At 38.4% G+C, this 27,182-nt stretch overlaps 4 protein-coding genes across 4 annotated transcripts; 2 read left to right on the forward strand and 2 right to left on the reverse strand.

The window, feature by feature from the left end:
- The first annotated feature begins 1 nt into the window (after nt 1).
- Nucleotides 2–9,750, forward strand: LOC137977698 (amyloid protein-binding protein 2-like). The gene is made up of 17 exons (XM_068825002.1): nt 2–160; nt 267–355; nt 983–1,146; nt 2,045–2,165; nt 3,060–3,228; nt 3,848–3,904; nt 4,259–4,291; nt 4,426–4,493; nt 4,606–4,711; nt 5,202–5,326; nt 5,415–5,500; nt 5,765–5,870; nt 6,067–6,151; nt 6,489–6,548; nt 7,631–7,736; nt 8,432–8,509; nt 8,633–9,750. The coding sequence occupies exons 1-17, from the start codon at nt 2–4 to the stop codon at nt 8,785–8,787; spliced, it is 1,767 nt and encodes a 588-aa protein (XP_068681103.1). The 3' UTR covers nt 8,788–9,750.
- Nucleotides 9,728–18,468, reverse strand: LOC137977697 (coiled-coil domain-containing protein 157-like). Its single transcript, XM_068825001.1, has 8 exons — nt 17,774–18,468; nt 15,841–16,018; nt 14,169–14,976; nt 13,443–13,633; nt 12,440–12,616; nt 11,194–11,535; nt 10,570–10,640; nt 9,728–10,320 (listed from the first exon to the last, which is right to left on the reverse strand). The coding sequence occupies exons 1-8, from the start codon at nt 18,016–18,018 to the stop codon at nt 9,843–9,845; spliced, it is 2,490 nt and encodes an 829-aa protein (XP_068681102.1). The 5' UTR covers nt 18,019–18,468; the 3' UTR covers nt 9,728–9,842.
- On the forward strand, nt 18,464–24,239 carry LOC137977699 (2-oxoglutarate and iron-dependent oxygenase domain-containing protein 2-like). Its single transcript, XM_068825003.1, has 7 exons — nt 18,464–18,617; nt 18,773–18,829; nt 19,833–19,943; nt 20,015–20,117; nt 21,452–21,576; nt 21,756–22,013; nt 23,189–24,239. Exons 1-7 carry the CDS (start codon nt 18,495–18,497, stop codon nt 23,450–23,452), a joined length of 1,041 nt encoding a protein of 346 aa, XP_068681104.1. The 5' UTR covers nt 18,464–18,494; the 3' UTR covers nt 23,453–24,239.
- LOC137977700 (coiled-coil-helix-coiled-coil-helix domain-containing protein 2-like) lies at nt 24,067–27,182 on the reverse strand. Its single transcript, XM_068825004.1, has 3 exons — nt 26,858–27,182; nt 26,078–26,324; nt 24,067–24,330 (listed from the first exon to the last, which is right to left on the reverse strand). Exons 1-3 carry the CDS (start codon nt 27,074–27,076, stop codon nt 24,320–24,322), a joined length of 477 nt encoding a protein of 158 aa, XP_068681105.1. The 5' UTR covers nt 27,077–27,182; the 3' UTR covers nt 24,067–24,319.

The following is a 27,182-nucleotide window of genomic DNA, read 5'->3' on the forward strand; positions in this document are numbered from 1 at the left end:
CATGGGAAGCGGTCGCTGTCAACAGGATGTAAACATGGCGGGTCGCAGGGTGGAAAATTTGTACAAATTAGCAGCTTTCACCACTGCGCGGAACTGCGATTTGTTCAAATCGGACTTTCGATCACTTCCAAATACTGTTCAATGCGATGTTTATCGTCAGGCAAGTATTTCCTTTCTTTTATCCATGATTTCTCAAGGGTAAGAAAACTGAAAATAAATGAACGCGAACAAAACAATTTTAACACTTGCGGCCTGGAATTATTCAGCTTTATGAAACAGGGAAGACAGAAGTCTTGGTGGCAGAACTGAGTGATTTAGACGTAGTGTCAAAAGCTTTAACAGCCGGAGACGCAAGGTAAGAAAATAAGTTTTGATTTTCCGAGAGGAATGAAGACATCTGTAAAAAGCTTAAATTTCATTCCATTTGTGTCACGTAAGAAAAGCAAACGGATTAAAATTATCTCTGAAGGGGAGGCTTTGTTAATTAGAGGCAAACTTTAGCTGCTTTTGGTGGTCATTATTTATTGAAAATTAATATATAGCAAGAATGTTCATTTCAAATATTTTGATAGGGAGTGAAATTGGAATTCTTGTCAAATTATTTTAGGAGAGTAATCTATTCACTATTGACAGATGATTAAACTTATGGGGTACAAACTTTAAGTGTTCATTTAAAGTTGAAGTGTCTTTGTTATAGTTCATATCTAAACTTAGCTTATCGAATATTCTGCTTTTAAATTTTCATGGTATTGAATGAAAGAGAAAGCAAGAGAAACTCAGGACTTAAAAGACAACAACATGAAAGAAGGAAAAACGTCCTATGCGTTACTTATGTTAAAGTTAAACCCTAGTGCTTACTCATGATATCTGCCAAATGTCCCATGTTTGTTTACATGTGCCTACAGCTTAGACGATTAAGATAAGTTGACATGCATTTGTTCTGTTCTTTGGATAGTTCTTATTTCTGTTTTAACCTTTGTAGAATTAAGCTGTTCAGAGTATTCCAAGGACTGAGAGAAGAAGGATTTGAAGTCTCTTCATCCCTTGCAACTGAGTTTCTTAAGAGATGTCACAAGGTTTCACTCAGGGAAGAAAGTCCAGGACGACAAATAATTCAGAAAATCTTGAAAACGGGAATGTCATTGGGTAAGGTGACTCCAGGGTGATCAATGTGAGGCATTGTTGGTAATTTCTAGTTTGTACATGAGATTGTTATAAGCTATCTGACAGAGTACTACTCTCTGGGCAAATTTCATTGACAAAAATATTGAAATAAAAATAAGAGTGCTCTGAGGTTGTTTGAAGAAAGGTCTATTTCCACATTTGGATTTTTATAGAGTAGCAATACACCTTTTTCCAAAATGGCCGCCATTTAAAAATATTCTTTTGTTTTTATTCAAATTAGCCCTTGATGACTCGTTCTTAAGCTTAAAATTCAAAAGAATATTTTATCTTGAACGAGGCAACAAGGGCCAATTTGTATGCACATAAATCAGTGGCCATTTTGGAATAAGGTGTATAGCACTGTAGTATCTGCAAATGAAAAAAAAAAAACAATACATAATAATTAACAAATAATGAACTTTATCAAAGTATCAAGTTCTTTAGTGCAGGGGCACTCAGAGACAGGCGTAGCTCAGTCGGTTTGTGGGTGGCCTTCCGAGCTGAAGATTGCCAGTTCGCCCCCGTCTCATTCCATCGTTTTGACTTTCCTCTGATCCGTGTAGCTACAATTAATAGCTGTAGCTTTGAATATCCATAAAACTAAATAATATTATTTGTCCTGAGTTTCCATTCCACCTACATCAGGAATATTGTCTGATTGACCACTGATTCAAAGTTCCCTGCCTTAGCATTTGTCACACAATGATGATGATAATAACAATAATAATAATAATAATAATAATAATAATAATAATAATAATAATAATAATAATAATAATTTATTATTGATTGATTCCATTGGGTTGTCCAACCCAGTTTTTTGTATGTTTAGAGCTCAAGCATCAAATTCTAATAACAGAAATTCCCTTGGTGTTTTAAGGTGGTTTTCTCTCAGAGGGTGGCTGGTATGAAGATGCTGAGAAAGTTCTTGCCACTAGTTACAGATTTTGTGATACCAGGGAGCCAGAGGACTGCAAAGTAGCAATTAAGGTTTTAACTAGGTACTGGAACACAATGGTGTTATTAGTTTATTCCTTTTCATGTTTCCTTATTTGAATGCAGAGAACATCATCCTACATTTTGAGGATGTGTTGACACTTTCCAAAATAATAAATTATTTGTTATTGTTTATTTATAAGAGATACATATAGCTCATGCTTACTTAAGTAAAATTTTCCTGTGTTCAAATTAATGACCAAACTTTAAATAACATTTCTCTTCCTTTTTGTTCAAATGAACTCATCAGGTCAAGAAACTAGCATGCTAAATGGAATGTCTGGACCCTGATTAACTACTAGACAGCCTGCACAATCAGTGTTTTCTGTGGGATTTTGAAGCAAAGAAAGGCCACACAAAATGGGATTGCCACACAAAAAATGGCGCAAGACCACTTATGCAGCCAAGCCATTGCAAATTGCATCCCTCAGTCTTTCTTTGTTCTGAAACCTCAAAGAAACCCTAGCTCTTCTGGCCATCATTTTGACATTTTGACTGTTCCCACCCTCGTCCTAGTCCCTTAATGACATGGATTCAAACCCCTTCTTCAAGGGCAAATTCCTGAATTTTGCTACAGCTATTTGACTGTAAACAAGTAACATTGCCATTTTGTAGTTGTGACTGCAGGTTAATAAGCATATTAGGGAGTTTACACACACGCGTTTTTGAGACGCAGACGGAAACCCGGAAGCGAGCTGTTTTCCCTTTTAACTTGTCTTCACACAACCACATTTGCATTGCTAAGTATCTTTTCTCCATTAGAGATGATTAGTATAAAAATCTGGGAGACACCGCTGTCCTGGCACATGAAATGTTCTCTTCCGGTTGCCGTCCACGTCTCAAAAAACGCGCATGCTTAAGCTCCCTAACATGTGACAGTGACTTATCTCTGGTGACAGATTACTTCACCTAAGGACTGCAAATTGCAAGTTTAATGCGGCAAAAGATACATTCAGAGAAGCCATTAATATTACCAGCAAAGTGGGAAGCAAGAATGAGGGAATCAGTTTGTCAGTGCTTTATGGCGAGAAATGTGGTCTTCTGTTTGCACTCAGTGATTATGAAGAGGTCAGTTGGATTTCTTCATTTGTTGGCAACTAAAAGATTAAATTAATACTTAATTTCATTTTTTTTTTTGCTTTTCTATTTATCAGTAACAAACCTCGGTGAAAAACATTACATGATCCTTTGATTACCTTGAAAAGTTTTCAATAGGAGAAATAATTACTATCAAAGATACTTGATACTTTTGTTCAAGTTTTTGACAGCAACTCATTAGTTATAATCAGACTAGCCTGCGAAGTTGGTGGACAGGGATATTTTGTCGTGACATTAAGTAAATTATTGATGGTTGCTCCATTTGTGTTTTGAAGCTGCAAGAGAAAATCCAGGCATAGTAAGATTGTTTTGGGCAATTTTGGGAAATCCTCAGAAAATCCTTGGAAACATTTGACAATGTTCTGAAGTCTTTGGAATATCTTCTGAAATTCAGGTTGAGATGAAAATCTCAAGGGAATAAGCATGTATCAACACAGTGTGAGGATCTCGTAAAGATCTTGCCAAGGTCTTTTTGCAGAATTGAGTATAAGAGGGATCAATCTTGAAAGCTTCTGTGCAGGGATTTTGCAATTTTGAAGGATCCTTTTTCAAAAAAAATCTTCATCAAGATCTATATTATTCTTCTTAGGGTTATTTATGTAGCATGAAGGCTCTGCAGAAAATTGGTCCTGGATTACCAATGAAAGTAAGCGCAATTTTTCTTCATTTTTTAAAGATGTTCTTTTGTCCCCTGTTCAAAGAATAAAAAAATATGTTTATACAGTTGTGCATTATTCTTGTCCTCAATGCATCGGTTCTTTATGCCAGTCCTTGAGTACAGTTGTGCGACCACATTATTGCAACCCTTTGAAGGCACTGTTGCTGAAGTTACTAAAACTGCGCGGAAGGGCCACAAGCCTATCGTTCATGTGGAACCTGCAAGAGGTCAATAGCCTAGGGGTTGGTCAAAAGAATTTCCACCTCCAGTGACGAGAATGGTATTCATGAGCACAATATTTTTGTCATTTCCTCATTAGATCATTAACTTTTCTCATTGCAGGCAGTCATTGACATTTTGCGAAATGCATCTAAGGTACGCATTATTAGAAACCATATTAACCTCCTAAACTCTCTCCTCCTCCCATAGGCCCAGGCTCTCTGTTCTTCCTTCGTTTTTAGAGGCCAGTGGAATGCAACCTAAAACTTGACGTATTTATGTGTTTACAGGCTTGTGTGGTGAAAAGGAAGTTCAAAAAAGCAGAGCTTTTGATAAAGCAAGCCATGTTTTTAGCCAAGTAAGAAATCAGTGTGACCAAGAATTTGCAGTCTTTGTTTGTACACAATGCTTTAAATTAAGAACTCTGGCTATGCATATTTTTCAGACTAAGGCAGTTTTCTCATTTTTAGGCAGCACTTTGGATGTGATCACCCAAAATATGCGGACACTTTGATAGATTATGGATATTATCTTCTGAATGTTGATGCCATACGTCTTTCTGTAAAAGTCTACAAAGTAAGTAAGCTTCCAGGTTTCTGATCCATAAGTGACTGTTGGTAAAATGCATTGGTTATAAACCTGATGATTAAGAATGTACATTTACATTTATTAAATGGATTGTTCAGAAGAACAAGGACATTTAACCTTTACCTCCTCAAGTAGGGACACTTACTCGTCTTACGACAGACAGTTTTACTTATTGATGAAGGTTTAGGGGTGAAAGATTTTTCAACACCAATGTCCATGCAAAAACTCTGTACCCTTAAAAAGTAAAGGTAAAATCTATGAGTGGTGCTTTTAGTAGGGGAAGGGTTCATGTCTGCAGTATTACCAAGTAATTATCAATTGAAAGAAAAAAGTTATGACAGTCACTACTCTTTTTGTTCAACTGGCCCTTGCATTAAAAAAAATTGTCTACATTACTACTTACAGTTTTGATAAACATGGCATAGATTTTCTTCTGTACCTCGTAATCCTTGATGGGTAGTATGAAATTTTCTTGCAGGAAGCTTTTCGCACTAGACTTTATGTATTTGGTTACAACAACTTGCACGTAGCAACAGCTCATGAGGATCTTGGTTATGCCTTGTATGTCCATGAATACAGTACAGGAAACTTTGACGAAGCTAGGTAATGACTTGTACATTTGACATAAAATTCAGCTGGGACAATATCTGGTCTTTTTATTTACACCTACAATGATATTTTTAATATTCAGATATCATGCTGAGAGGGCCATTAATATCATAACCAAGCTCTTCCCTGATGATCATCTTTTGCTTGCTTCTTCAAAGAGAGTCAAAGGTGGGTAGCTGATCATGTCATTCTGAAAATTGAGCACTGTGGATCTGTGCCCAAGTTATGAATTAGCATTAATGAGAGATAGGTGAATGGCAGTTCCTCCCACTAAGACTGTGTCTTCAATTGTGCGTGGCATTAAAGGCAGTTCTCTAAAAACAATTATAATAATTTATTCTAAATAATAAAATTATTTTTATTTTAGTAATGCCATTTTTTCCAGAAAATTTGAATTTTCTGCACAAGTAAAAAAACTTTGTTTTCTTCTAGCACTAATTTTGGAAGAAATTGCAATTGACAACCCAATCAGACAAAAGGAGGAGGAAATTTTAAAAGAAGCACAAGAGCTTCATCTTGCATCACTCGACCTGGCTAGGTACGTGTTCTGTTCTTAAAAACAGAAGGGTGCTATATACGTATAAATTTCTATGGCACGCTGGAATGTAATAACTGAACTTTACTCCTGTTTCTCAGGAGTGAAGCTATCCCTGTGCTCCAGAACCTTGCATTACAACTGATTAATTCTTGTTAAATTATGAAGTTGAACATTATCTTTGTACTGTTTCTTACAGAAAATCATTTGGAGAAAATAATGTGCAGACAGCAAAACACTATGGTAATCTAGGTCGGCTATATCAGTCCATGAGAAAATATAAGGTAACTAATGAAGCTGCATAATAAGTAGCAGGCAAATAACAGGGGTACAATAATAGGACACTTTACAGTTGTTTGCTCATTGACCTAGCCCATGAATGGCTGTGAGGCTGATGGTGATGCTGTATTGATACAGACCTCACTGCTTTGTAATTAATTGTGTAAATTGTGTCGTTGAAATTCTTTGACTAATTAGTCTACGTTAACATTAGGAAAGCACAAAGGTGTGTATCAAAACACGGTTACATACAGCCTCGCTTCCATTCTTAGGCCAGGTAACTTAGCTACAACTGTAAAATGGTCTATTGTTGGAGTGTTTTTTTTTTTTAATGTCACACAGGAAGCTGAGGATATGCACAAGAAAGCAATCGAAATCAAAGAAAGAATACTAGGAAGTGAGGTTAGGACTTCTCAGTTGTTATTGACATCTTCTTTTGTAATTAAAATTATCAAATAACCAGGCTGAGGTTCCTCACTGCTTGGTCAGCACTATACCAGCACAAATACCATAATAACACAGAGATTTTGATAGCACTTTAATCAATGTTTGGGACCAACTGTATTCTTCAAGTAACTCGGTCATGGCATTGTATATTCAGGGTCTATTTGTTTTTGTCCCTTTCCTGTGAGCAGAGGTCTCTTTTCTTCTGTGTGCACTGGGATGATGAGTACGAGAAAAGAGATCTCTGCCATGGGTCAAAACTCACTGTGTTGAGCATGCGTGGTGGTTACTTAGAGATCAAATCCTCATGTTGTGTAGACTCACTTAGGCCCGTTCCAAACGCCGCTCCATTCATGCGCCGAACCTAACTGATGAGTTAAGAGTGGCGTTTGAATCAGTTTGATTCGGCAGGTTAGGTTTGGATTCACACGGCGCTCTTGTCATGTGCTGAACCTAACGCATAAATTGTGATAATTTATAATCTTACCACAATACACTCCAAAGTTTTACATGTACCTAGGCCCCTTTACCATTGTATGGATTTCAGTTTGGTTCGACCCAGGTACGGCGTATGAATCAGCCGTCGCTCCAAAGTCTCTCTTTAGTCGAACTTTATCGAGTTAGGTTCGTCACATGAGCGGAACGGCGTTTGGATCGGGCCTTAACAACAGCTGAATTACTGTAAAGGAATGCGTGGGATACAGCGGGCTCAAGTCGCAGTCAGCAAATATATCAAGGGGCGTGCGGTTTGAAGAGTGCCAGCCAAGGTTGTGGACAGCAGTTGGATCAAAGTGAACTTTGACCCATGGCAGAGGTTTCTTTTCCCATACTTGTCAGCCCAGCAAATGCTAAAAGAAAAGAGAGCTCTGCTAGCAGGGAATTTTTCCCCCAGTGGTGACACTTTTCTATAAAATTGTGCCAGCCGAAAGTTTTATCAACTTCTGATTTAAAAAGGAGGAAAAATCACCAAAAACCTGTGAACTGCTGCTGTTCTATTTTTGTATAAATTCTCTGCTCATGTGTTATTGTCTTGACTTCAGGACTACGAGGTGGCATTATCTCTTGGTCATCTTGCTTCACTATACAACTATGACATGGAGCAGTATGACAAGGCAGAACAGCTTTACCTTAGGTCTATAGCAATAGGTTGGTATGCTGGATAGCAGAGATAAGGCTGTTTTTAGTTGAGCAAAACCAAGTCACTTTGGCCAATAACAACAAATGCTACGTACCAGTGACTCAGATGGTTGAGCACCTGGCGCCCATGCAGGAGGCTGCGAGTTTGACTCTGGCCGGACCAACACTCACGGTCTTAAAATAACTGGGGAGAAAGTGCTGCCTTTGTAGTGAAATCTGCAAATAGTTAGACTCTGTAGTCTTCTCGGATAAGGACAACAACCGTAGGCCCCATATCAAAACCCTTCAGTGCTATAGCCCTGCAGGACATAAAAGAACCCACACACTATTCATAAAGAGTAGGGAGTGGAGTTCCCGGTGTTGTGGTCTGTCCTCTGTGGCGTATCATGGTTGGGAGGGTAAATACTCAGAAATATTAGCCACACCAAGCTACACTGACATCTTAGGGTAAATTAAGATATGAGATGATACATACAAGTCGCATTAAATGGGGCAAAAGACAAGATTGAAGCATATCATAAGTGATTTTGCTTTCATCACTGATGTTACATGTAAGCTAATAAATCAAGAAACTTTGAAATGAAAACTATTAAAAGAAAGTTTCTGTCAGCACTCAATATTACTGAAAAGCACCATAGCTTCTTATGTTAGCCTTTTATCACATTACAGGTTGTCTAATGTTGTCCATTGTTTGCTTATTATAGGTAGAAAATTGTTTGGAGATAGTTACAGTGGTCTGGAATATGACTATAGGGGGCTAATTAATCTCTATGATTCACAAGGTATGTTATTGGATTGCACATAGTAGAGTTTTGTGATAAACAGTCAGACCAGATCCATTTGTAATGTGGTAGGCTGGCATCATGGTTTTCTTGCTTAGCATCTTTCATGTTCTTCACTTCAAGGTAATTTGGACCGCATGGAAACTTACCACCAAACTCTCATGGACTGGAAAGACCTGCGCGAGAATGCTAACACAACAGAGTCTGCTCACGACAAGACTCAAGACCCATGGCCAACAGGACAGTTTATACAACACTTCCTTAGTCAGCCGGATTAACCAGTCAAAGGCTGATTCGTTGAGGCTATTTTACAAGCAGACTTCATTCAAAGGAAATATCAAATTGGGTGGAAATATGTAGCAGTGTGTGTTAATTACACTTTGAAGATTTCATCAGAATAGTTGCAAATGAATGGGCCTCGACTCTGCAGGATCAGGGAAAGCCAATGATTTTTTTCTAGCTCTCAATGCAAAGCAATCATTTGCTAGTTGCCTTTTTCTCTCCTTAGTATCCTATAAACAAGATTAAATAAGGTAGGATTCCTCCTCTAAGTTGTCTTAAATTAACTGCAAGCAGCGTAAAAAAAGAAAAAGTTTGCTTCATTATGTTTTCAAGAATATAATATTATTATATTATTATAACCACAGGATAAAATGCATATAGGTATTATATTTGGTTCAGAAAAGCTGCATTTAAGTGGGGGTTCATTTGGAGTTTTTGAACGATACCATCTTTTTGATTGACGATATGTGTGTGAATAACAAGCAATTAATTTACCATTCTTCAAGACAGTTTCATTTGGTCATTACTTGACAACATATTCCTCTAATTTTCATATTTGTGCTAATCTAGTTGGGTGAGCGTTGATAAGGGAAGTTTAGTAAAGGCAGGCACTTTAGAGAATAGATAATTAGGCATGTCCCCTGTCCCCTAGAAGGGAAATGTTCCTTATAGCAAGACTCATTTTCAGAAAGAAAGCGAATTAAATTGTTTTATTTTTCTTGTAAATAAGAGTTGAAGTCAATGATGTGAAAGCGCAGAACTTTATTATGGGTTAATTAATGTTATTTGTATCTCTACTAACAGTTAGCCTTGACTTTTTAATGTTATTAATATTACTGAATTCCATGTATCAAAAACGGCTGCACTATTTCAAAAATTTTGTTACATATGTAAGAAAGCAGTTGTAAGATAGCTTGTACAAAATGACAAGAAAGAAAGTAAAGTTATTCTATCAGAAACTTTAGTGTCCTGTTTTATTAGTTTGCACCAAATGGTGTTACCTCTTCATGTCAAATTTAAAAATAATAATATTTTTGCCAACTTGTTAAAGTCATGCATAGTTGTCATTAACCCTTCCATAACAAAATGATTTGTGGATGTCCAGATGTTTCTGTGAGTTGTACATTTTATCACAACTTAAACAAACAAATACATCCACAGGAGTGTACCGTGTCGATGCAGGACTTGCTGGTCGACCCCTTCCCCTACAATTTGTTTCATCCTGGGTAGGGACAGGAGAATGTTGCCACTTGTGCCGTATCTGGGGCTCTTGTTCAGTCTGACTTCCCAGGATATTTGCTGCATATTTACCACTTGAAGCAAGTTTTGCACTTAATGCCACACTCTGACGTTTATCTGCAAGTCTTGTGCCACTTGTGCGTGCTTTTGCTGAGTGCATCCGAGGTTTTTCAGGAGGGCGGGGTTGAAGAGGGTTTGACACATAACCATCAGACTGCATCCACTGTCCTTCTCTTATAGAAGACGTAGAGAGTTTATGATCCATATCAGGAGTATTTTCATGAAAAGGCCTACAGAAACCATGCAGATGTTAAAGAGAAATCAATAATTCAACATGACATTTCACGCCATTTACAAATGCTTGTGCCAATTACCATGCTGAGTGAGTGGCATTGCCCCTCAAGATCTACATAATCTGAAACTTCTTATCTGAAATCTTGCCAGGAAATGTCAGTCACCAGAGTGACCAGGAAACTTTGAATCATCTAACTGTTACAAGAACATCATTACATCACATAAGAAAAACAAACTGGTTGAACCTTGATAACACATCTCTCTGTTCTCTTTCTTCTTCATTGTTTGCCTTCCATAATGCAACTGGTTCCTGTATCTACAGAGGGAGAAAACAGAAGTGTTTTAACATCCACATATTAGAAGGAACAGAAAATCATTTGGTTGTGCAAAAGTTCAGACTGGACACCAAAGAGAGAAAGTTTGAAAAGTTCTTCTCTCCTTGCCCTTCTTCTCTTGTTGCTTTAAAGATCTGCAAGAACACCTTGCTATGCTAGCTAACTAGAAGGATGACTTATAGCCCCTCACGTCTGCGGATTGTGTTGTTGCCCATTTCACACTAACTAAGGGCTTGTTTCTCAAAAATCCAGAAAGCATTAAATGTTAAAATATATATAAATTTAGATTGACCTATGATGGAAAACTGGTTTTTAAAGGTGTTTTTCAGCAGAAGAAAAATCAACATGATAATTATTGCAAAGTTTCAAGTCATCTTTTTGCAGACCCAGATGTAAGAATTATTACTGATATTATGGTGCCTAACTGAAGTACAAAACGTCTTGGCACTTTTTAAAAATGCTTGGCAAGAATTCATTTGGTCACATCATTTTATAGAGTACTGGTATGACAGTTCATAATAATTCCTTCCAAACCTTTTTCTTGGACATGTTTTCACGAGCATTCATCAGAAAAGTAATAGACTTTCTCAACTTCTCGTTCTGTTCCTCCAGTGTCAGTATCCTGATGTTATTCGCCATAACTTGCCGTTCCATATCTTTAGCCACTTCTGCCTCTGATGGACTATCGCCATTAAAAATAACAGCTTTATCTGACTGAGAGGACTGTTTGGCATCAATAGAAGGAAACTCTATGACCAGTTGAAGTTTTTCTTGGGTTTCTTTGAGTTGTTGTTCAAGTTCTTTGGTTCTGGCCTCAAACTCCTCCACCTCATGCATCAGTTGCTTCTTTTCTTTTTTAAGTTCTTCCAAGAGATTCTGTGAAAACGTTTTAACAACACAGATCAAAGGGACCCTAGGACTACTGATTTGGTACAATTTTTTCAGTGATCGCAAGACAAATTTGGTTTGTGAAAACGTGACAGACATTTTACTAATAGACTGCACAATCCACATCACCTTTTCCCAGTCTCCTAAAGATCTAGCTCCATTTGTTTGAAGGGTGGATAGTGCTATCACAATTTTTGAATGGCACTTATGAGCCACTGTAGCTATCCACTGGACAACTCAATAATTGAGTTTGGTTTTGCTATTGCTTATCCCCTGGATAGCATAGTCCACCTTTTCAACAAGAGAGGCCAGCAGTGGAGCATCTGAAATATTGAGTGGTAGTAAAATTTAATATTGGGAGTGCTTCCCACATCCAATGAATTTAACGGTTGCAGATAGCTGTTTGGTTTCTGAGAATATCAGTCTTTCATTTGAAAGATTACGTCGCTCTTTTCCTCTACAGACCCATTAGTTGGGGTATCACAGAATGCCCCTTGCTTCAGAGAGTACTCAAAACATGGCTGTATAGGGGGCAGGTACAAAACACCTGACTGACTGGTGACTGGTCACTGGTCACAAGTCACAGGTCATTGTTTTATCAATACAGAAACCACCCTACCAGTTTACCACTGCTAACAATTTAGGCCTAAAAACTTTTGTTTAGGCCTAATTGGGCCTAAGGTTAGCTTTAAGAAAAGAATAGAGTTTGTGTTCACAGGCATAAATGTGTTTTGCGCCCAACTCAGACTCGTTTTAACCCACGTCATTCATAGTCATTAGGATTCATTCTGTATCAAGAGTAAAACAATGACCAGTGTAATTTGTACCTGCCACTATAAAGGAGGTTATTCAAACCCATCATGTCTCTTCCTTAATTTACAAAGTAATGCACCTTCTTGGAGTCCAGTTCCACAGTGAGTTTGTCTTTTTCAGCTTCCAAATCTTCCATTACACCTTGCAGCTCATCTCTCACTCCGTCAGTCTCAATTACATGGTCTCTCAACTGTTCACACTCTTTGTCCAGCTCATCCACTCTTTTGAGAAGTGCATCATGCTTGCTTTGTAGTGCCTTAGTTTATAAAAAAATCAAATAAATTATTGTAACATTGAGGCAGTTTATTCTTATAAGGAATCCTAGAATTCTGTATAAACTGACTGAATTATTCAGATCTTGCAATTTTACATTTTTTATTTCTTTTAATTGGTAATTTATCTTCAATTTGTATAGTATGTTAAGATGTGTATAATTAACCTTGAGTAAATAAATAAATAATTAACAAAAGTAACAAAGGGCATGTTAGATGTTAACCATGGTGACTGAAATGAACTAGCGATTTGAAGATTGCAAGTTTGACTCTCACAAAGAAGCACTGAGATTTTTACAGAGTCTTCCCGAGTCACCATCAAGAAAAGGAAATAGATCTCTTCATCAAATTAACTGATTGCCTTCTATATCAGGGCAAAGGCTATTTTGTGGTTCAACTTTTTTCAAACCAGTTCAATTATGATTTTTCTTTGTCTAATATTCATTATCATAATCTGAAACTAAGGAAAAAGAAAACTGAACTAGTCTAATTTAAATAATTATGTAAATTATTATTTTATAATTATTAGTGTTCCTGAATTAAGCCCCTATGGAGAGGTTCAATAAAGTATGTATGTATGTCTAGTTTTTAACATTTTGAACCAGGGAAAAAAACTTGAACTACAACAGCTACACTGTAGTAATGGAAATAAAGATAGCACACTCTAATGAAAATATCTCCATCAGAGCTGGTGGCTTGTTTCATGTTTATCTTTTGCCAACTCTTGAATTCGCATCGAAGGTTCTCTTTGGGTTTTCCTCAAATGGCCATATAGTTAGTAGTTAACCACTCTAACACAATGGAAACTACCTTCTCATGTCTTTCCATGGTTTTATTTCTGGCTTGTATTTTGTCAAGTTCTATGGTGGTATCCTTAAGCTTGGCTTGCACTTCATCTAACTCCACCTTGAGTCGTTGGACTTCAGATTCTACAAGAGTAAGTCTTGCAACTTCTTTACACTCCTTGTCTAATTCAGTCAATAACTTGGAGTTTTCTTCACCTAAATAAAAAAGGTAGTAATACAGAAAATAATTATTACTGAGATATTTATCCATGTTAGATTTTAAAGTGGATTGCATCCACTCTAAAACGATCATGGATTGAGATGCATATGGCAGGGTCAATTAAACATGATTAAAAAAATGTGGGATTTGAATGAAGCTTCGGGTAATCATGAAGAACAGCTCCCCTCCACCGACAGTCAGCCAACAGTTGGCCAACTGTCAGCTGACAGCTTACTGACAGTCACCCAACAGTTGGCCGACAGCTTTATTAAGGTTTTGCTAAAAAAATAACTGCTTGTAGGCCATCTGTTGGCTGACAGTTGACCAACTATTGACTGACTGTCAGTAATCTGCTGGTAAGGCGCTGGTAACCTGTCGGTAGAGTGTGGTTACTTTAGAGCGTTTATTGCCTTAAAAAGTTTGCAACCCCTTCATGACTTAAATTTTTATAATTCAAGTCCCCTAGATTTGACAAGATTTTGTTAAAAGCTGAACAGAATAAAGGTTAGTAAAATAAAATACTCAACCCACCAAGTGTCTTCATCGACTCCTTATATTTAGTTTTCTTCTCCTTTAATTTGAGCATCATGTCGTGAAGAACTTCTTTTCCTTTTACAAGATCATTGTTCATTTTTTCTGCATCTGTTATAACTTGGTCTTTTTCTGCAACAACCTTTTCAATGTGTGCTCTGAACTCTTCTTCTTTTTCCTGGGTTTTGCTATGTTCATTTGCCAGCTGCTCTTCCAAATCTTTTATCTGCTTACCCAAATTAGCACAGGTTTGTTTGGACATCCTTAGCTTCTCCTCAAGTGGATTAATCTGTGCATACAAGTTGTCCAAATGATCATTTATTCTTCTCAGATCCTGGTTTTGCTCAGACGCCCACCTTGATACATCAGCGGCAGCCATAAGTGACTGCCGCAAGAGTTTCTTTTGCTTGGCCAAAGATGAAGGAAGGCCTTGTGATTCACATACTTTAATAACCACACTGCCAACTTCAATAAGGTTCTGTTGTGTTCGTGCACATGCCTCACAAGGTATAAACGCTGTGTCATAAGTTTGTGTTGATGATTCCTCAAAAGTTTTAGCATTAGCAACATCTTCCACAGATAAGGTGAGATCACGAGAAGGAGTGGAACTTTCTAAGGACAACTCCTCAGAAGGTGAGAGAATAAACTTGACAGAAGTTGTGGTAGCACTTTGGCTTTGAATCTTGCCTTTGATTGCTGAAGATTTCCCAGATTTTTTATCAAGGGCTTGTTTGAACACTTTTATTTCATCTCTAAGGTCTGTGATAGTGTCTTCCATCTTAGACATTGTTTTATTCTTGGTTTTTCTCTAAGAAAAGCAAATTGTTAATGATGATAATAATAATAATAATAATAATTATAATAATAATTAGAATAATTATAATAATAATAATTATAATAATAATACCACCAGGAGATGCTAGAGTGGAAGTGAAGGAGAAAAAGAAAAATATCAAGATGTGGCAAGGGAAGTAAGAAAGCTCTGGAAGGTTACTACAAGAGTTGTCTCTGTTGTTATGGGGGCACTTGGGACAGTTTGTAAGGGACTGGTGGGCCATCTTGAATGTATTGGGGTAATTCTGGCTCAGAATTTAAAAACTGCACTATTAGGGACAGCTAGGATCCTCTGACTGGTTCTAGAATACTGAGGTTTCAAGATGTGACTTGTACCAAGAATTGATTACCAGTTGAAAACTGACAAACTTCAAATGAATATAATGAGTGCTCTGACACCACTGCACTAACTCAACTCAACTTAAGGACGGTGCCTACCATTGTTATTGCCCATACGTTCTGCGCATCTTGAGATACTCGGATTTCCTATCGGTGATGCTTACTAATACAGGGATACTTTTGCGCGGTTTAAAACTATCCGGAGAAAGTAGATCTTAGTAAGTACTCTTGGTATCCAAAAAGAAAATTGGGGGTAACCATGCATTTTTCAGAGATAACTATTTTAAAGCTTTTTACAAATATTATTCATGAATTATCTTTGAAAAATGCGTGGTTACCCCCAATTTTCTTTTTGGATTTCAATAACACTTGTTAAGATCTACATTTCCTGCATAATCACACACCGGGGCAAAAATATTGTTAATTAGTAGGCACCGTCCTTAAATTACAACATAGTACAAATAAAAACTGAAACAAAATAAGCAGACATTACTCTCACCTCAAATTGCAGTTGCTGAGTTGTCTGCTGAACATGAACTAGTTTATTCCAAAATTTTTTAGCTACCAATCCAACAGACATTGAGGAACCAAGGATCTTACCACTGACAGGCCGACCATCACATGATGTCAACAGTTGGTCACAATATTGGGCCATACCTTGCAGCAATAAAACAAGTCTAGACAATAAAATCAACAGATTGGGATCGAGTTAGTTTTTAGTTGAAAACACAAGGAAACACTTAATGCAATTTTCATCCTAAAATGATAATGTAATTCCCATGGAAATACCAATAATGGAAGTACCGGGTGTATGTTAATGTTATCCAGGAGTGGGAGGTGAGAGAACAGGGTAGGTCTGGGGTGCTTGGACTTGATACACTTGTAATGAAAAACTTCAGGAGACAAAAACGTCAACTCATTGACACCTCAAACGCCCTGGACACCCCCAGTTCACAAGTAAAATAGTCTGGCATTAGACAGAGTAAAATCTGTTAAGTCGCACTCCCAGGGGTCGTTAGCTTAAAGCAACTGTTACAGTGATTTGAACAAAGAGACTCCAGTTGGGCTTTGGTAAACAGGATAAAGAACTAAATATGGGTACAAGCCCCTGCTAAGTGAAATATCTAACAAATGAAATAGAAATGTTGGGGAATCAATGGGGAACCCTCAATGGGTTAACCCATTGACTCCTGGGGGTTCCCCATCGACGAGTAAAATCATCTGGCGTTAGACAGAGTGAAATACTACGCATGGCCGGTTTAAGCCGGTTTAGGGGTTAACCCATTCACCCCTAAACCGGCCATACTTAGTATTTTACTCTGTCTAACACCTGAGTATTTTACTGAAAATAACTTTGGGTCAAACCATGGCATCTTGGAGCTAAACCAACTGCACTGTGGAGTTCGTGATCAATTTAATGTCCATATTAGGTTTTGCAGCTCATTCAAGGGGTCTTATCAAATTCAACTGAATTAGTACCCCCTGGATTCATCAGAGACTTAAGTAAGGAGTTAACCACAACTGTATTTACACTCAGACTGCTCAAGAGAAGTACCGAAGAACTGCCGACCAGTGGGCTCAGTTAGTTGAGCATCGGACTACCGTGCACGAGGTCACAGGATCAAAACCCCAGCTGGACCAACACTCGGAGTCGCAATTAAAAACTGAAAAGAAAGTGCTGACTTTGAAATGACATCTGCAAATGGTTAGACTTTCTAGTCTTCTCAGATAAGGATGATGAACTGAAGGCCCTGTCTCACATCACTTGTGAGGGACATTAAAGAACCCACACACTGTTCGAGAAGAGTAGGGGACATAGTCCCCATTGTGGTGGTCTCTCACTCACTCTGTTCTGGGGGCACCTGACTATGAAGTCTACTTGTTATTCAGTCCCTGCGCCTTTCAATAACATGTGGACTCTTAAATTTACAGGTCCACCGTCAAATGCGTTTTTCGATAACGTCAATCAAATGTTCGGTGGCTCATCCAAGCTTCTGACTACTGTCGAGCGCGCGTAATCAAATCACATTGTTGGGCCCAGTTCAGTCAACATAGTCGGAAACTGGGAGGAGCCGCCGAACATTTGATTGACGGTAGCAAAAAACACATTTGTCGATTGAGCTTTGAATTTGAGAGTCCGCATGTTATTGAAAGGCGCAGTTGGCCCTCAGTCATGGTGCATGGACCTCGCTGCGCTCGGTCCGTATGCCATGACCTCGGGCCAAATATTTTCCCGTCTTGCCCTGCCACTCAGTCAATAAGTACATAAAACTGCATGGTTGCCATGTTCACCATAAAAGCAGTCTGGCAAAATCCCCCACAAAGTGTTTTTCACTGACCCTGAAAAGCCCCCAGGGGAATGGTTAACTACATATTCAAGTATGGTGATTGGTCAAGGCATAAATGGTGCATTTTTGGCAGATGCCAATTACCTGTCAATCAGAAGTTCAAATAGGATAATATGGGACAGTTTACAGTGATCTTCGTTGTTAGAATAAGAGTATCGTTCCAGCAGATCATCAATGTCCAGTTCACATGATATCTTGTCTGGATATTTCCATGAAGGACTCCTGACACTTCCAACTCTGGACAACAAGTCCATGACAGTCGTTTGAACATCAGTGATGTCTTGACTAAGGCTGTCCAGGCAGGCTTGACTTCCAAGAAGATGCGCCATTGAGATGGTTTTTGTCAGAAGAATCAGCTACCATAAAATACATATACTATTTCCAAGATTTGTTGGTTTTTGTTAAAGCGGAAATTCAGTGTTTAAATCCATCCTCTTTTTATTGGATCCTCCGTGTCTTCACCCAAAATTCTCCACATCAAAAGCATGGACTTGGAGATTCCATAAGTTTGAAGCCTTAAAGACACTAGACAGCAGTTCAAAAGGGTCAAGTTATTTTCACGTTTTCTCTCGTCTTCTTGTATACAGCTGTCTTTCAGAAAAACAGGAGGCGCAAGATGCATTCAGTTCAAAAATTCAATCCCTGAAATAATAAATAGCCACATTCCTTGGCAATTATTTTCTTTCTTCTAGTATAAAAGGTATTAAATGGCGAAAATTTTTATTCCCTTTTTTTCCAGAAGGACGCCATGTTTGCTTTGGTTACATCCTCTTGGTATCATTACCAGTCTCTCGCGTTTTTTTAAATGGCGGGAGAGACTCAATTTTGTGTTTGTCAGTGTTTTCTTAGTCATAATATTTTTCTCAAGAACTATGAAGCCCACATCGTATTTGAAAACGAAGGACAGTTTCAATACGATTATCAGAGAGTACGGAGCCATTTGTTTTCTTTTTTCGAAGTTAATACGCAGCCCTAAAAGAGGCGTGTAGGAGGTGTAATGGATCATTCAACAGCTGATACGCTTGTACATAAGTTTCTTATGTGTATTAAAGTCTATCTCGATTCTTCAATTATGCATTTCAGGTTCTGCGTCAAAAAGGCTGTAAGACAGCTGAGCAATGGGAGAACGTAATAAAGGAGGTAACACAGTGAAATGTATTATTTATGCTGTTGCTACCAGGACTTAAATGTATATGTTTAGAGTGGGGTGACGTAGCTCTGGCAAAATTTGCTTTGATAGCACGCTGTGATTTTTTACCATAATCATAGTTTTAATAATAACTTATGATGTATAAGTGAAATAAACACCTAAACTTATTGTGTTTTTTAAAATTTTCTTTATTGTAAGATTACAATAAGATTGGAAAACTGTCGGTCAAGAGTCAACAGTTTTGTTGGGCAAAGCAGGAACTATAATCAATTCCAACCTTCTTTAGCGAAATCGATGAAAAATCCTTCCCCACAGTACAAATAGCCTCATACCAGTGTCAGGTCCCTGTGGCCCAACCCAAGAGCCCAGGGAGCTGTTGACGAAGATTAGCTGTCTTGGCTGTCCTTTGGGTGGACTGGCTCATATGGTTCATAATTATGTTCCCCTTGTCCTTCCCCCGCTGGGACCCTGGGTCCCTTAGCCTATACCAGAGCCAGTTCAGCTGAATTTTGCTACCCTATACTAGAGTAAACTCCCACCGATTTCCGTCTAAATACAGATACTTGACAGTTAATAATATCCAGAAGTGTTTCATGATAGCCATTTATCGACACTGATGAGGCTCAGGGTTGCATAAACTTAAACTTTGCCGACTTGATTTTTTTATGTTTTTGAGCGGGAAATTCTGGTTTCCTTTGCCTTGATAAAATCTTCAAGCGACTGGTCAGTTTCGTGAAAAATTATACCCTATTCTAGACCCAAACACTCGGATTGCTCCCTTAGAGTAAACTGCTTGAAAACCATACCCTTCACAGAGGCACATACCTATATAGCCCATATATGGCAGTACCCCCCCTGGGCCCAAGAGCCACGAGGACCAATGAAATGCCTGCCCTATGCCCTGCTTCACCGTCTCCGGCTTAACATTGATAAGTGCATAAAGCTTATGACAAGGTATCTATGAATAATCTTAACTTTTCTGCAAATAAATAGGTGAAGGATGAAATAGAGAGAAGAAGAAATATGTACAAAGATTCACAGACCAGAAGAGAGCTTATTGTTGCCAAGTATAAACCACTTCATCCTCACGTGTATACCTTGAAGGTAACATTTAATATTCATTTATTTCTGGTGAATAAATTCCATGGCAGATTTCATGGTTTTATTCATTTTAGGAGTCGTACCTTGCAGACAGTTTTCTTTCCATCGTTCAGTATGCAAAAAGTATTGAACAAGCGACTACTTCTGGCTTGCTCGCTATGCTAGATCACTGTGATGGCAAGTATTGCATTTATGTATATCTTAATTTGTTATTTATTCATATCCTTTCATAATCTTTAGTCTTTTAGCTCTAAGAATTAGTTACTCGCACCGGTGGCTCAGTTAGTTGAGCACCGGGCTGCCATGCGGGAGGTTGTGAGTTCGTCTTCGGCCGGACCAACACACAGGGTCTTTAAATAACTGAGGAGAAAGTGCTGCCTTTGTAATTACAACCGCAAATGGTTAGACTTTCAAGTCTTCTCGGATAAGGATGATAAGCCGAGGTCCCGTCCCACAAATAACTTCCATGTTCATAAGTTCTCTGTGGGATGTTAAAGAACCCACACACTATTCGAGAAGAGTAGGGGATGAAGTTCCCGGTGTTGTGGCTGTCCTCTGTTTGTATATGGGTGGGTGGGTATAGCAGGTCCACATCAGCTGAATAACTGCCAAAAATTCAACCTGCTCAAACAAATAAATAACAAACAAACAAACAAACAAAGTCACTTCTAGACCTAGCCCAGGTTACTCAAAGTGTGGTTTGCACTAACCAGCATTAAATACCATGGAAACTTTGAGTAACCTGCCCCTGAATGTTAACTAAGTTGTGAAAAGGCATATTCTGATATGACAGTGATATAGATGAGAGATGAGGTTGGACCTCCAAATGGGGCAAAACTGTTTATGCAGCCCACAATCTGGTGCCAGGCTTCAAAAAGTAACTTGAGCACAGGTATTGATTCCAGATTGAACCTTTAAATTCCCAGTTCAAAAATTCATTAATAATTCATGAGTGTAACAGCCTATTAGTCACCAATAAAAAGTCATGTGCATGACTGAAAACTGATAAAACCCTTCTCATTAGAATTCTTTATATAAAGGATACTCCTAATAAGGCACAGCCTGTTTTTCTTGAATGCTTACGTTCACAATTTGAACGTTACGTTCATAATTTATTGTCATTTTTATTAAAACTGGTTTAGGGATAAGTGCTGACGGTGCCAACCCTTCAGTTCCACACTGTAGCGATGCCGGGGTTGCCCTAGCTTGGGTGAGAAACGGTGGCACATCCACTTCCCTATGCTGGCCCAAACTTCTAGGAGCTTGGCATAGGTACACGCTGCTCAGGGCAGCTGTGCTTCATGCGCGGCCAGTATGCCATTCGCAGACACTAGCCATGCCCCAGTGACTGGCCTCGCATTAGCAGGTCGGTACTTGGGTCCTGGACGACACTTTTATCGCGAGCCTTTTTTCCTCTCACTAATACTGCGTCTTCAGTTGTGTGTGACATTAAGTTCAGAACTTAAATACTTACAGTTTACTGACACTTTCATTCTTTATTTTCCTTTTAGCATCAAATGTTTATGCTTTTCAAGTATTTACTCCTGCTTTTTGTGAGGATTTCATTCAAGAAATAAACAATTTTGAAAATACAGATCTACCAAAAGGAAGGCCAAACACAATGAACAAGTATGGGGTAAGATCATAAAAATTAGATGAATTCATTTAACCCATTGACTCCTTGGGGTTCCCCATTGACGAGTAAAATCGTCTGGCATTAGACATTGAAATACTAAGTATGGCCGGTTTAGGGGTGAATGGGTTGATGGGACATTAACTATTGGATTCTTACATTTTCATCTTGTTCAACCTCAGATCCTACTCAATGAACTTGGCTTTGATGAAGGATTCTGCTCCCCTCTAAGAGCAAACTACCTTACACCAATTACCAAATTACTGTTCCCTGATCATGGAGGTGATTCCTTGGATTCCCACAAGGCATTCACTGTGCATTACAGAATTGGAGAAGATTTGGACCTGAGTTATCATTACGACAATGCTGAGGTAACATTAAATGTGTCACTTGGAAAGGCCTTTACAGGAGGGGAACTGTTCTTTGGGGACATGAGGCAGGTATGAATGTTAATTATAAAAGCAAAATCACTTTCTCTGTATTCTCTACTTTCTCAAATCCCATAATGCATTGCTTTTACCGCACCCCCCTCCCCCCCAAAAGTTTTCATAATCATTGTTCGCAATAGACCTTATTCACGATAGCTGCCATGTTGGATTTGCTATTATCATGCAAATTAGCTACACACTTCTGAGGGGGCAAACAACACAAGTTTGAGAGGATATAATGAACATCTGAGCCACCCAGGTGATTTGTTTCACGTTCATTGAATGTTTACCACCTAAGTAGTACCGGTAAATTAGAATGATTGCACAAGTTATTTCGATGGTTTTTTTTAGTGAAAAATGAGCAGATAAGGAAGTAGAAAGTCAAAATGTCAAAGGCAATCAAAGATATACAATTATTTTAAAAGGTAAAAGGTACTTAATTCTAAATTCTAAATTGTACTTTTAGCAATGTTATTTCAATATTTCGACGAGCCAATTTTCAGCAGTTTGCCTTTTTTCCAATGTTTGCCCCCCAGCATAACACATGGTTAATTTGCATGACAATTTGAAAACCAACATGGCGGCTCTCGTGAATAAGGCCCATTTCTCCTGGGACATGAAGATGTTCCAAGAGAAATCGAAAAACAGTGCCTGTGCAAGTTTCTTTTCGGAATAAAAGAGTTGTATTATGGGATTGAGAAAGTAGCCTAAGATAATTTAGCCACATCCTTTATGGGTTTATCGTTCTGGTCTCAGTTGTTCAGAAGGTGGATAAGGCTATCCACCGGATAAACACTAGCGAACAACTGGGGCCAGGACAATCGAACACTGCACTTCAGTGGTTGTGGGTGCAAATGGGATAACAATATCACTTTATTAAATCATTTAGACTAAATTGAATACAATAATTATTATTGTTACAGTATAAGTATAATAGTGACAAGTTTTTGGATTTGGGGGGGGGGGGGGGCGAGGGAAGTACTCAAACAAAAACCTCTTGGAGTAGACTTAAAAGGTAACAAACTTCAGCAACACAACGCAGAGTCCAGAAATTAAACTCTGTATGTTGGTGGAAAGGAAGTGCTTTCACCGATAATATTGGTCAATCCAGATTTCCTCCCCCAGAAAACTTTGTGTCAAACTGCATAAGTTAAAGAAAATGCTAATAATATTATTATATTTTATAGGTTCCATTGAAAGAGGCAGAATGCACAGAATGTGAACATAAACCAAGCTATGGACTTCTTCACCGTGGGCAACATATGCATGGAGCACTTCCAATCCAGTCTGGGGAAAGAATCAACTTGATCATATGGATGCGCTCCTCTACAGTGCGTAACAGACTATGTCCTATGTGTAACAGGGTACCCAGGCTTACACCATGTGCATGGGGAACTGGAGATGGTTTTACGATTGCTGCTGATTCTGTCCCAGTATGCACAGCTCTCTAACTGAACGTAACCTTTTTATAACAATGTGGAGTTTTAGACTTGTTAAGATGAGATTGACTTAATATTATGTTCCAGTGGTTGGTACATTTGAATAACAACAACAAAAAAAATTTAATGTTTGTTCATGTGTACATGGACAAATACATCAGTGGCACAATTTAAATACCACAAAATATTTGTCATCTGCATGTATATGAATACTATTTACAACAGGATCACCATTAAGGCCAGACTTGTCTCTTACACTTGTACATGTAATAATAATAATAATAATAATAATAATAATAATAATAATAATAATAATAATAATAATAATTTATTCATTTACAGTGCGCTTTTTAACATGCTAGGTGATCAAAAGTGCATTACAACAATAAATAACCTAAAAACTATTAATACAATTTTTTAGAAATATACAAACACATTTAATATCTAAGAGATATTAAAAGCTAATTTAAAAAGATAAGTTTTAAGATTAGATTTAAAAGTAGAAATACATTTGATGCTGCGTAGGCTAACAGGAAGAGCGTTCCATAAAGTGGGCGCAGACACACTGAAAGATCTGTCAGACATGTGTGTCTGGTGGTAAAGGAAAAACTGCACTGCAAAGCAACTGCTGCTCAAGAGATTTCTCTTTATTACTTCACTTTTCATACAAAATCCACTCAACGTCAAAGTGCCAGCAATTAGTACAATTCTTGGTTTATTTTTGAAATGCTCTCCACCCTCATATGCAAGCAAGTGTATAAAATGAAAGCCCCAAAATAAAGATCTCCATTCTTTTCAACACCAGAGAACTTTTGTAGATTTCAGCATGGGTAGGTTGTTTCTTGTGATCTTCGAAGATGTAACTTCACCCCATACTTCTCAGGCAAGGCCTACAACACAAATTTATTGTTAACACAATACAATACAACAGTTAAAAGGAAAGTATTGAATACTAAAATTCTTAGGCTGTCAAGAAGTTCAGATGATGAGGAGCAGTGATCATTACATGAATACAGTGGCCCAAGCTTTCTCTCATTTTCTTCTCCACCTCTCTTGAGACAGTTTTCTACTCTTCCTGGCATTTAAATCTCTAGAAAAAGCTTACAAATCTTCTCTTCCACTGCATGGTCTTGTAATACAAGAGGAACCTTACTCGTCTCAGAACTCTTTTCAACAAGTACTTTAGAGTTACAAACACAAAGTACCCTATTTTTTTCTTTCTTGATCCTACTACTTGTTATTTTTGAAGGTAAATTGCATTACAAATATATGGTGCATTAGAGCAGTTTTCAAGTAATTGTCGAAAGCAATTAGCGAATTGCTTTGGTTTTGCAGTACTCCACTTAAGTGATTGGTTCAATGTTCTCGCGCCATTTTTTCAACCAATCAGAGGTGAAACCAAAACCAATCGGGGCTCGCGCGTGTACATTTTCCCGCACTTTGTGTCGGCTACGTGTAATTGCTTCGAGTTTTGATTGGTTTACTGGATTGTCTCCGTCCCTTTTGATTGGCCAAAGTAAATTACTTTGGTTTTGGTTTTACAACACTCAATTAAAACTTGCTCTAAATGGAGAATCAGGACATGTAACACACAACATCTCTGATTCATGAACTACTCATGTAAACTATCACTAAATCAAGCTTAATGTTTCCTACGGAGAAAGAAAAAAGCAACTTATGCATGACTTTCCATATATACATGGGTTAACCCATTGACTCGTAGAAGTGAGACTGAGTTGTACCAGTAACACGTTTCACTCTGTCTAATGCCACACGATTTACTAGTCAATGGGGGATGGGAGAAGAGGCAGTTCAGGAGTCAGTGATTAAAATTTACCCCCCCCCCCCCCCCACCCCCTTTTTCTGAAACTAATCAATTTTTGTCTATGTTATCCAGTGATGGAAAGCAAACCCTGCAAATTTATTGGGCCTTGGCTATGAAGTGTTACCCTCAAATGAGGGTAACTATCAAATGAGGTCTTTTGTTACTTACTAGTGCATTACTTGGAACTTTTTAAACAAATCATATCATATCATCATATCGTATATCCTATATCGTTATTTACCCTCGGATTTTTAGAGTAGCTTGATGTAGCTAATATCTCGGAGCATTTACCCTCCCAACCATGATACAGTACATCACAGAAGACAGACCACAACACCGGGAACTACATGCCCTACTCTTTACGACAAGTGTGCGGGTTCTTTTACGTCCCACAGGATTATGAACATTGAAGGGTTATGAGACGGGACCTCCGGCTTATCGTCCTTATCCGAGAAGACTAGAGAGTCTAACCATTTGCAGATGTAATTACAAAGGCAGCACTTTCTCCTCAGTTATTTAAAGACCCTAAGTGTTGGTCCGGCCGGAGTTGAACTCACGACCTTCCGCGTGACAGCCCGTCCTCAACCAACTGAGCCACCGGTGCGCGGTAAAATGGGATTGTTGAAGTTCCCTTTAATATGGACAATTACATGTATTACCAATTTGATTCATTTCATATATTATTTCATTCGATATAAATAGAGAAATACAGAAGGGCTTTGTACGATCTCAGAGCATAAATCTAGCCAGAATGTGCTCAACAGTGTCACTGTTACTTTTCCAGAAAAGCTCACCAGGTTAATGTTTCTTACCATTTGCCAGTTTACATTGCCTGAGTGCCTCATTGAATCCCTGGCACAGGGTGATGTCCCTTTGATTCTGTGCACATTCAACAAACTGCTGCATTTCAAATTGACAAGGTCCCTGACCTTGCTGCTGTGTATTCATTGGTTGGTCATAGCCTTGGAAAGGTACTGCGGCCCCCGCATCTTGCTGATATGCTGGATGCTCTGATCCCCCTCCATGGCCACCAAACAATGCACCACTAACAGCATGACCCTGCAAAGACACCGCAAAACATGATATTGAAAATGGTTTCAACACCGGAATAACATACCAGGATATAAGTTGATTGTCCAGGTGAGTGCAAAACTGAGAAGGACTGTTGGTTGACTGACATAACTTTTAGACAATGTTTGCAGAAGACATCTTCATAAGTCAAATGACTCCCATAGTCCTTCTCAGGACTACACTTACCTAGATGTTCAAATCCCATCAAGCTATTATGCAATCTCCAGTACCTCAAACAGGTGCGGAATCCCCTAAGCAGAGGGTTAACTTAACCTTCTTACTTATGTAAGACACTGACAAGTTAAACTCCACACATTCACAGAAATCTCTCAAACATTTGCATGTGCATGTTTGATTTACTGACAAAGAAAGAAATCAAACATCATTCCCTTGTCCAGATATAAGATATAAATTTTCTAGTCGTCTGGGACGACCGCTAATTTCGAGCACTGTGTCATGAAGAAATTATGCATGGTTAATTTTGGTGAGCTTAAAACGACTTGCGGAATCAAATACCCTACCACTGTAGAACCGATAGCGACTCCAGCAGCTGTTGATGCCATCTGTCCAAAGAGTCCTGGTTGCTTTGGCTGTGTTGGTGAAGGTTGCGCCACGTTAGAGGCTGGTTTGGCGGCAGGAACACTGGAAGCCGGCTTCGGAGGAGCTCGCGGAGCTGTTGGTGGTGCTCTACCAAACATAGGAGATGATCGACCACTAGATCTTCTTCCACCACGAGGCATTATTATTTTTAAGGTTTTAACAACCACAGAAAAGCTAACAGAAATTTACAACAGTTGTAAGAGACCCGAAACAATATGGCGTTTAGATATGATGCAAACTCGTTTT

Source organism: Montipora foliosa, chromosome 11, assembly GCF_036669935.1.
Source record: "Montipora foliosa isolate CH-2021 chromosome 11, ASM3666993v2, whole genome shotgun sequence".
In the NCBI taxonomy this organism is placed as follows: domain Eukaryota; kingdom Metazoa; phylum Cnidaria; class Anthozoa; order Scleractinia; family Acroporidae; genus Montipora; species Montipora foliosa.

Bases quoted from the DNA above. Each gene is read 5' to 3' on its own strand.
- LOC137977697 (XM_068825001.1), bottom strand. From the start codon at position 18,018: ATGGCGCATCTTCTTGGAAGTCAAGCCTGCCTGGACAGCCTTAGTCAA. The intron at 13,634-14,168 runs GTGGGTTGAGTA...TTTTTTATTTAG, and splicing joins GGAGTCGATGAAGACACTTG to GTGAAGAAAACTCCAAGTTA. The intron at 10,641-11,193 runs GTTTGGAAGGAA...CTCCCTCTGTAG, and splicing joins AAAACATGTCCAAGAAAAAG to ATACAGGAACCAGTTGCATT.
- LOC137977698 (XM_068825002.1), top strand. From the start codon at position 2: ATGGGAAGCGGTCGCTGTCAACAGGATGTAAACATGGCGGGTCGCAGG. The intron at 6,152-6,488 runs GTAACTAATGAA...AATGTCACACAG, and splicing joins AGTCCATGAGAAAATATAAG to GAAGCTGAGGATATGCACAA. The intron at 6,549-7,630 runs GTTAGGACTTCT...TCTTGACTTCAG, and splicing joins AAAGAATACTAGGAAGTGAG to GACTACGAGGTGGCATTATC.
- LOC137977699 (XM_068825003.1), top strand. From the start codon at position 18,495: ATGGCGGGAGAGACTCAATTTTGTGTTTGTCAGTGTTTTCTTAGTCAT. The intron at 19,944-20,014 runs GTAACATTTAAT...TATTCATTTTAG, and splicing joins CTCACGTGTATACCTTGAAG to GAGTCGTACCTTGCAGACAG. The intron at 22,014-23,188 runs GTATGAATGTTA...TATATTTTATAG, and splicing joins TCTTTGGGGACATGAGGCAG to GTTCCATTGAAAGAGGCAGA.
- LOC137977700 (XM_068825004.1), bottom strand. From the start codon at position 27,076: ATGCCTCGTGGTGGAAGAAGATCTAGTGGTCGATCATCTCCTATGTTT. The intron at 26,325-26,857 runs GTAGGGTATTTG...GTGTCTTTGCAG, and splicing joins TCGCTATCGGTTCTACAGTG to GGTCATGCTGTTAGTGGTGC.